Source organism: Danio aesculapii, chromosome 21, assembly GCF_903798145.1.
Source record: "Danio aesculapii chromosome 21, fDanAes4.1, whole genome shotgun sequence".
NCBI lineage: Eukaryota > Metazoa > Chordata > Actinopteri > Cypriniformes > Danionidae > Danio > Danio aesculapii.
The window spans coordinates 11,369,103-11,379,778 of record NC_079455.1 but is presented as its reverse complement, the minus strand read 5'-3'; the positions used below and the strand labels follow the sequence as shown (position 1 = coordinate 11,379,778).

The 10,676-nt window shown below is 33.6% G+C and overlaps 1 protein-coding gene across 1 annotated transcript; it reads right to left on the bottom strand.

The window, feature by feature from the left end:
• Positions 1–616: 616 nt before the first annotated feature.
• cldn2 (claudin 2) lies at positions 617–7,477 on the bottom strand. Its single transcript, XM_056446460.1, has 2 exons — positions 7,375–7,477; positions 617–2,524 (listed from the first exon to the last, which is right to left on the bottom strand). The coding sequence occupies exon 2, from the start codon at positions 2,479–2,481 to the stop codon at positions 1,669–1,671; it is 813 nt and encodes a 270-aa protein (XP_056302435.1). The 5' UTR covers positions 2,482–2,524; positions 7,375–7,477; the 3' UTR covers positions 617–1,668.
• Positions 7,478–10,676: the final 3,199 nt, after the last annotated feature.

Genomic DNA, 10,676 nt, shown 5'->3' with positions numbered 1-10,676 from the left:
TAAGTGGGTATTTAAAATACTTTGATTGTTTTATATTTTGTTACAGACATACAGTGTCATCCTGCAACTGTTTTGCAGCATATGAAATGTCCCAAACACTATTTTTAACTGTCCAAAATGGGCAAAAAATTTTGTTTTTACTCTCTGATACTCAAAACATGTTCAGAAAAAATTATGTTATATATGCATTTAAAACAGTCAGAAAAAAAAGTGTTTTATGTAAATTCGGACCACGTGTTCACATATATGGACATAATTTTTCTTTAAAAGTACATCATATCAAATATCAAAAGATGATACTTAGGTTTTATTCTAATTAGGTTCCAGTAAGCCCAAATAGCAAAGAGAAATAAAAAATCCATGTAAAAAAACACCTTAGGCCTAAGAGGTTAAATTATAAAATATTATAATACATTGTGTAAAACATGTAGCTTATGTAGTAAAATCTGTATAAAAATCTATATATAAAATATTTCTATTAACTTTAGTACTGCACTACAGATACGGTTTCGTTATTATATTTATTATTGTAATAACTTTATTAAATTTTACTTACATGTACTACATTTGATTCTTATTTTGTTTCATTTCATCAATTCAAAACACATCCCTTCCTTATTTTTACCTCAAATTACGCAGATGTGTGCATAATAACCTACATCATTGCATATTTATGACCGTGTGTTCAAAGAAGGAAACAGAACAGTGTTTTTTTAGCTGTGAGTCTCCTTGACCTTTCTATATATGCATGTTTACTGTGTCTGCTGAGTTCAGAGGGACAAAAACAAATGAGATGTATGTGACGAGATCAAAGCCAGAGACTAGTAAACAACTCAAATTTTTATTTACAGGGTTAATATCATCCATATACATGCATATACAGTAGGTGCTATGAAACAGACTGCTATTATAATCATATAAATCCAATGTATTTAAATGTCATAAAAAACAACCATTTGAATATAAAAAGTGTTCTTAAAGGGATAGTTCACTCTTGCCTGTAATTCACTCACCTTTAGGACAATATAATGGGTGACGTTTTTCTTCAGCAGCACATTAAATAAAAATTTTAGCCAAAACTGTGGTGTAAATGATGTTCAGTTTGCTGCACAAACTGATCATTTCACTTCACAGGACATTAGTGTATCAGATATTAACAGATAGCACAGGTTAATTATTTATTTAGTACCTCAGGTATTCATTTTGTTTTCCCTATTAATATATTTTTTACTTTAAAGTGCAACTCGACTTGCAATTTACGAATAACCAAGAACCATGCTTTTCTAAGCATAGTATTTCTTTCAAAATCAACAAAAGCTACACCTAAAGGTAAGGTAAATTAGCTGCAAATTTTTTTTTTGTATCAACTATCCCTTTAAGAAGGCTAACTGACACGGTTCTTGTTATACGACAACTAAAATATTAACTTGCATGTTTACATACGGCTTTCAATTCATACAGTCAATAAAATCATATTGCTATTTTGTTTTCATTTTGAAACTCTTAAAAAAGAACAATCATGCAAAAAAGAAGCCAAACGCACCTCATAGACACCTTCACACACACCCTTCCTCATGCTCTGCCAGTGTGTCCATTCTCTGAGCCTTTCAGCAATCCAAGTATTAATCTCTTTATGTAAAACCCAACTGCACAGGCCGGCACAAATCTTCAAACGTAGCCGGTGACATCATAGCCAGCCGCAGTGTTTTGCCGAGCCATTTTCCTTGAATCCTGGGCTTGAATGGAGTGGGGACTGGAGCTTGTGTGACTATTAAGAGTCTGCGTCTTATTGGTAATGTTGGGGTTTGTGGTTGAATGAAGAGCGGCTGGCTGGTAGGTCATTGAATGGGACGGCCCACGCAAGGCGTTCCGCTCTGGATAGGGATAATGGCGTCTGGATCCCCTGTTTCCGTCTATGTCGTCGCAACAGGATGCACTCAATAGTCCGCCACCAAGCATGGACAAAAGCGAAGAAGCTAAACCTACATACAGACAATCGCCAATCTCAAATTTAAGACTGGCTGGCATGTTGGGCATGTAGAAGGTCTGCACCACTTCGTGGGTCTTCCAGGCAATGGGAATCAACGATAAAAGCCCGGCCAGGAGGAACATGGAGCCGCCAACTCCAGCTACCTTGGTCTTGACTGAAGATCCGTCCATGCAGACGGTGCACTGCATGCCAACGGTGGAAACAGCGCAGGCCATGACGGAGAAGATGGAGGACATGACCATCATTGCCCGGGCCGCTTGCAGGTCAACGGTTAGTCCCAGGAGGGTGTTGTAGGTCTCGCATTGGAAGGCACCAGTGCTCTGGTAAACGCACTCCATCCACAGACCCTTCATGCTGACAACTGCGGTCACAATATTGGGGCCAACGTGTGCAGATGTTGCCCAGTAGGGGAGAAGAGTGGCTACCAGGGTCCCAAGCATGCCGATGAGGCCAAAAAAGAAACCCATCAACTCCAGTGCTAGAATCGCCATGTTGTGTGCTGGAGGAAGTATTTGATGAAGTTTTGCTGGATTGCTGTACAGGAAACAGCACAGTTTAGTCTCAGCTAAAACACCTGTGTTGTGGTGTTGAGTCTTTTAGTCATCATTTACTCAATTCTCACTTGTTTAAAACCTTTATGTGTTTCTTTTTTCTTTTAAACACAAAAGAAGATAAAATGCTGAAGACCGATAGCCATTGACTTGCCTAGTAATTGTTTTTTCTGCTATGGAAATCAGTGGTTACATGTTTTCAGATTTTTTAAAAGCACCTCCTTTTGTTAAATAATAGTAAATGGGCAAGTGTTTTGTAATTAAAGTGACAGTTTGCCTAAACCTTTAAATTTAGGCCTCGTTTACACTAATACGTTTTAGTTTTAAAACACATAAGTTTTGCTACAGTTACGCCATCCGTCCACGCTACGCTGTGGTTTTCGAATGACGAAAACGAAGTATTTTGGAAACACCGAAGAGGCCGTTTTCATTTTAAAATGCTACTGCTCGATGTTAGTGTGGATGGGGGATAACGGAGACATCAGAAAATATAGGCGGGGCTGCAGACATTTGGCTATCTGATTGGGGCTTTTTCCTTAATATTAAGTAGCCTACACGCAGTTCAGTCCTGCATCCTCTCCTTGTAAGTTCAGACTTCACAAGTGTGATTTAGAAAACAAACTCCCAAGGACACGTTGGGTAAATCTTCAAAGCAAACAGTTTACTTTAAAACCTCATTCACATCACCCTGTTATGTTGTTCACTTTCTTAACAATAAAATGAAAACATGATATGAGGATCTGCCTATTTTCATTTTGATATTAGTAACTTAGACAACAAAAATGTTGAGGCGTTGTATAGCTACATGTTTATACATTATAGGAAATAAATGCAAGCAATCAGTCAAATGTGCAGAATCAGTGTACGCCGTTACATAAATTAATATATTAACTTATCTTTGCGCTCAAAACACGTTACCGAAGAACAAGTAATAGATTCAAAAGACCAAAGTCGGAGAATATGTCGTTAGATATAGAGAACAAGATGAATTAAATATTACGTTTAACAAATATAGTAAGATTAGATCCAGCGGTAGATCCGTGATGAACAGTCCGACGTGCACAGCTCTCATCGCTGCAGTGCATGACAGAGTGTGTGTGGTCACGTAATGTGCGTTTTCAGCAGTGTAGTGTGGACAGAGAGTTGTTCAGAAACGCTGGGTGAAACGCCAGAGTGGACGCAGATCATTTTCATTCTAAATCACAGTTTTAAAAATAAAATGTATTCGTGTAAACGGGGCCTTACACTCAGACCATTTACTCACCTTCAAGTGTTTTATGAGATTCCTTTTTTCTGTTGAGCACAGAAGATGATGTTTGGAAAAATGCTGGAAACGCTTAACCATTGACCTCCATCGAAGAACTTAATAAATTAATAAATGGAACGAACGGCTACCGGTTTCCAAAATTCTTAAGGGGGACCTATGATGAAAATCATCTTTTGTAAGCTGTTTGAACACCGATCATAGCAATAGTGATCTCTTTGGCTCTGATGTGGGAGTGGTGGGTGGGGAGAACCAGCTCATTTGCATTAAAGGCATAGGAAACAAAAACAGCTAGAAAGTTAAAACAGCTGAAGTTTCCAATATACACAAAGCTATAATAAATAATCTGATGGGTATTTTGAGCTGAAACTTTACAGACCCATTCTGGAGACACTAAAATCTTATATTAAATCTTAAAAAAAAAGGTAAAATAAGTGCCCTTTAAAATTATCTTTTTTTGTGTTAAGAAAAGAGAAACTTTTTTAAGCCAACTTTTGGTAGAAGTTAGGGGCCATTGACACAAAATGCATCTTTGCATCTAAAAACATGAGACGCAGTGCTCAGGATTGTTTTTTAAAAAAGCAACTTCTCCATCATGTTAAATTCACATTAAAAAGTGTTCATGCCGACTTGTTACTTGTAAATAGAAGCTCACAATGCTTGCCCCATCACTGAGTTTTTCTGATTGGTCCACTGCTTTGCTACACACACTATGGCATGCAATAAAATGTCTTTTTCATGTTAAAACAAGTTTTTGTCTTAACCATCTGCAGCTGTGGCTTGCAAAATTTCTATTTTAGAAACAGTTTCTTATTCCGTGACATTGCACCGAAACAACACCATGAACTACTCTAATATTGATCACCTCAGGTACATATTATGTGCTTTTTTCAGAGTTAAATGCTACCAGTGTGAGTTTGAACACCATTTTATGTGACATTTTTTGCCATACTACTGAAATTCGCAGCAGTAACTGGCAAAAAATTCTAAAATGAAAGTCAGAGACTTTGGAAATGAACATCTGTCACTCATGTACTTTAAATAATGTTAACTAGGTTAAGTAGGTATTAATTAGATTATAAGCTACCATTTCTTTGGCAGTGCAGTGGCTTATATTTAAATAAATGGCTGGTATTACAATGTTTCTTATGTGTTGTGTCAGATTTGGTGCAAACAGCCAAATTGCTTGCGCTGGAATCATGTCGTGTTGCATTAATACAGTGTGGCACTGCTTTTAAAAGTTACAAAAGATGCTAGACTTGAGCGAAACAGTTATGCATATTCATCAAGTGTATTACGCAGAAAAAACCGTGCTAAAGTAGTGTATTAGAATGGAAAAACATGTTCTGTGGGAATGGCCACTAAAAGGTGACTAAATGGTAACAGAATGTTCATTTAGTTCATTTAAATTTACATTTGTTTAAACTTTCCCTTTAGATATGTTTTTTAAAGCTGTACTTACATTATTAATAATTTAAGTTATTAGAAATTTTTATTTAGTTTGTTCATACTTACAGTTGAAGTCAGAATTATTAGCCCCCCTGTTTATTTTTCCCCCAATTTCTGTTTAAGGGAGAGAAGATTTTTTCAACACATTTCTAAACATAAGAGTTTTAATAACTCATCTCTAATAACTGATTTATTTTGTCTTTGCCATGATGACAGTAAATAATATTTTACTAGATATTTTTCAAGACACTTCTATACAGCTTAAAGTGACATTTAAAGGCTTAACTAGGTTAATTAGGTTAACTAGGCAGGTAAAGGTAATTAGGCAAGTTATTGTATAACAATGGTTTGTTCTGTAGACTATCGAAAAAATATATTGCTTAAAGGGGCTAAAAATTGTGACCTTAAATGTTTTTTAAAAAAATGAATAACTGCTTTTATTCTAGCCAAAATAAAACAAATAAGACTTTTTTCAGAAGACAAAATATTATCAGACATACTGTGAAAATGTTGTTAAACTCTGTAAAGCTCTGTTAAGCATCATTTGGGAAATATTTAAAAAACATTTTAAATGGAGGTTAATAATTCTGACTTAAACTGTACATTTCAGCTCTCTTGGTTCATTTGGTCTGGACCAGAAAAAGAAAATGATATAACTAATCCTGCTTAACTTAGTCATTTTAAAGACCAAACCTACCAATAAAATAAAATAACCACTGTAATAAAATATATGTCATGAATTTACCAAAACTATTTTTTTTGTGCTGGGTTAAACATAATTTACAGTGATTTTATCACCTTGTAAAGAACTTAAAAATGTACAGAATTAGTCAAAGCACACACAAAAAGTGCACTAAACTATAAAAACGAGAATAATTGCAATTTCATGGCACTTCAGTACACTTTATTGTAATGACGAATAAAAACGTTTCATTTTAAAGTACATTGTTTTAATAGTGTTTTTAATACTTTTATACTCACATGAGTCAGAAATGATCCTACTTGCATTTAAATTTATGATAATAATCAACATAATCATGTAATTGTGATTAACTAATATCGTACAATCCATAAACATCAGTATTCACCAATTGTATCCTTTATATCTGTTGATGAACACTTTCCTGTAGTTTTTGATTCATTTACACCTTGAATTGCATTTTGGGACATTGACATCTACTCTATATCTTGACATATACTTTTATATCATCTGGGTTGTCCAATACATTATGGTATAAAATCTGGGTAATAAGCTGTCTGAACTTTTTTATTTTTGTATGAATTTATTTCTTTGAAAGTTTTCTTATACAATGTGTATTGTATAATAAAGCTTTGTATTATAATAACAACATATTTTAAATTCAAATAATGAATAATAACTACTAAAAAGTAAATAAAATTCACTTTTGTAAAATTGTAGTTGCATTTTTCAACATCAGAAGTTGCCAAAGAGGTTTCCACAATGTAGCTTTTGAACATAAATCATAAAATACTGGATTAACGATATTTTTTACAGTGTAAGTATATTCTTTTAAAGTTATTTCTGAAATAAGTACTCTTTTCAAAGTATGTTAAAATATTAATCAGTACCACTTTCTTTTAATCCCCTTGCTGCCCATTATATGTGCTGCAGTAATAACAGTAAATTATTTATAATCACATTCTGTAAAAAATTCAGACACTGTCCGTAGATCATTTGAGTTTTTTTGGTTTATTTACACTTTCGAATTGAATCATTGACCTCTGCTCGATGTTGAAAAATGCTCTCTTGATCTTGAACATCTGCTTGATGATTGAAAATTTAACTCTACATGTTACTAAAGCATTATTCCTACATATTTCCAACTACTAAAATGTCAATATAACCCCTAGTCATTCTTTCGTACATCAAAACTAGTCAAAGAAGCTCCCATAAAGCAATTTCTAAGCATAAATAAATGTAAAACACCTGCAAATCAATAAAATACTGGCAACTTAATCACGACAGGTATTTTAACAGTGTGCAACAAATTCAATATTGTGCATATTTGTACTTAACACTCAGTACTTATAATCACACAAATTAAAAAGACACAATTTACAGTAATAATAATTGTAATTAGATAATAGTACTTGCATACCTATGTTCAGCAGTGAGGTGTTGCCAGCAGCTCTTAATTCATTCATATGTGCCTGTGTTTTCCCACAGTCCTTCTGTTTGTGATCCTGCCATCTCTGTTGATCTGTAGATATGAGAATCTGCCCCGTCCATGAACACACAAGCACCTCTGGAAAAGAAAAGTTAAAGATTTACTCGCTCCTCACCCCAAAACTGACCCTTTCTGTGCTCATCCCAAAAAACAAGGCCACTGTGGTAACGGACAACATCAATCACAGTGGCTCAGTGTTATTTGATTCAGCAGTGTGAGACTTCTTTATGTAATATTATTAGACTGTTTATGATGATATAAGAAACTTCATTATTTATAAAATACTGTATATATTTATTATTATGTTGTGTGCACTGAGCATTAACAAAAAGTGCCCAAAAACTAAACAACAACCCACAAACAAGATTTAATCAGCAGACTACAGGAAATTACATTACATATAATTTTACTGCAATTTAAAAACAAAAACAATAGACTTTGAAATGGATTAATTTTTTTACATTGTGTAATCAAGTGATCATTTTGTTGTAAGTTAGGTAGCCTAAACGCTAGCTTTAGCGCTTATAGTAACGTTATGTTTGGTTTATTAATAAAAGAAGTTTAGTGTCAGGTAACCGGTTCCATGTAAATAAAAATAATAAGCTTACAATAAATCAGTATATAAAAACATTAATAAAAACAACTAAATATATATTTAAGGTAAAAAAAACTTATATCCTACCGTTTCAGAAAAATCATTCACGTTCAAAAGAATTGTAATGCTAATGTGAGTTGATTTTATATTACAGTTAAATAAACAATACATCAGCGTAAACTTACATTTTTTGACGCAGTTTTGTCAGTTATGTCTATTTTTTCCCGCAAATTAAACTGTCTGTCATCGACACGTGTTGCTAAACGAATCAGTGAACGAAACGGTTGAGTGTAAGTGATTCAATTGACTCGCTAATATACACAAACCAATCAACTGTTGCCATCTACTGACGAACAGCCAGTTCTAGTAACCAGAACTGCTAACTGTCTAAAGCAAAATGCTAGTGTTTAACTGTTTGCAGCACAAGCATTGACATGTAAAATTAAAATTAGCTCTAAAATTAGCTCTATTAAATAGGTGAGCTAAAGCTAAACAATGATATCTATAGACTATTATTTTGCTAACCAACACCAAACTAACTCATGGAACTCTACATTAATTTACATTACTTCTAGTGTAAGATACTTCAACGTACCTGCTCCTTTGCTGAAGTGTAATATCGCAGTAATTATGTGAGCGTGTGTGTGTGTACAGACACAGTTTGAGCCGGTTTCAACTGAACCTCTTACTCAATCTCAGTTAAATCACCTCACTGTAATGAGATTAAACCCATAATCCAGCCTCTTACTGGAAGGGTCTACCACAAACTAGCAAAAAAAAAACATGTGACAGGCAATTCTTTTTGCCCACTCATGGCAGTACATTTTTGTCTTGACAAGTTGACATTAACTATGTTTTTTACTAATCAACATTTAAAGGTATCTTTTGTGACATTTAATCAGTGTTGGGCACGTCAAAAAAGTAATTAATTAATAAATACATCATTAAAATTGTTCTTTTATTGCTTTTTAAATTCTTTGTCTAAAAAGTAATCTGATTACTTGACTCAAAACACCTTAAAATCTCAATGAATCTCAAACAATAAAAATTATTTTTTTAATTTTTAATCAAACAAGGCCTTTTAGCTTTACTAAATTAATTTAATACTTAAAGAATGTTAAACTTTAAATGTATTCAAATATGAAACATTGCAGTGTAATCCTGCAATATCATACGTACATTTACCATATACCATATATTTCATACTTAATGCATTGTCTTTTAACCCTTGTGTACTGTTCAAATTTACTACCCTTTTGTTATGTTTGGGATGAAAACATCCACTGAATTAAACTGCTGTAAAAATGCATCCGATTAACATTTTTAAAACAATTTAAAACAATTATTTATTTATTTTTTATTTTTTTGTGCAAAAATCTGTTAATCAACCTCAACCCTGATCAAAACTACATTGTCTTGAAAATTACAGGATTTTAACTCTTTAATTGCCAAGTTCACAAATGATGGCACTGTTTTGGTGAAAAAAAAAACACAAAATGACATTTTCAATAAAAAACGTAATTGTGGACTGCATTTTTAAAAAACTTTTATCACAGTCTTGGACATGTGAAAGATTAGTAACAACATTGTCTTTGATGCATTGTTATATTTTTAAAAGTTATGGCCAAATTAAGACTCAAAATCACCTCAGAGAGGATGAAAACTTCCCATCAGTACGTAAGGGTTAAACGTGCTATTTTTGGACAAATCTAACTTTTTTAGTTGACAAATCAAGTTACTATATGCAAAATTTCTGAATAAGAATACATTTGTTCTTTTGTATATGCAACTGTCTTTAGCTGAAAAATGGAATTGTTCCACAAAATATATTTGCGTAACAATAAAATACAATTACTCTGCTCTGAATTAATTTTCTCATACAGAACTGTTAATTTTATAGACATAATTTAAGGCAAGTATTTGTATTTCAATGACCTAAAAATAAAAATTAATCCCTTACTTTCATTTTCCAGCAGAAAAGTAATCTAATAACATTAGTTACTTTGTAGCTATACTTTCACCCAACACTGGCTGTAATGCTGTTAATCAATTGTATAAGCCTTTTCTTAAACCCATCTGTTCACGTAATTAAATTTATTTAAAGAAAAAACAACAACAACTGCCTTTAATATTGAAATAGTGCAGAAAACTACATTACCCATACTCCACACACAAAAAAACTCCAATCAGAGATCTGCAGTGAGCAAAATGTAGTGCCTCTTTAGATAAATATTCAATAATGGAATCAATGATTACTGAAATATGATGAAATTTAGGCGGCACAAAAGCTCAGTGGTTAGCAGTCGCCTAACAGCAAGAAGGTCACTGATTTGAGTCCTGGCTGGGTCAGTTGGCATTTCTGTGTGGAGTTTGCATGTTCTCCCTGTGTTCGTGTGGGTTTTCTCCGGTGCACTGGTTTCCCCCACAGTTTAAAGGTATGCGCTATAGGTAAATTGAATAAACTAAATTGGCCATAGTGCATGTGTGTGGATGAGCATGTATGGATGGTTGCAGCTGGAAGGACATCCGCTCTGTAAAACATATGCTGGATAAGTTGGCAGTTCATTCTGCTCTGGTGACCCCTGATGAATAAAGAGACTAAGCCGAAGGAAAATGAATGAATGGGTGAATTTAATAG

Coding starts and splice junctions, on each gene's coding strand:
- cldn2 (XM_056446460.1), bottom strand. CDS start 2,481: ATGGCGATTCTAGCACTGGAGTTGATGGGTTTCTTTTTTGGCCTCATC.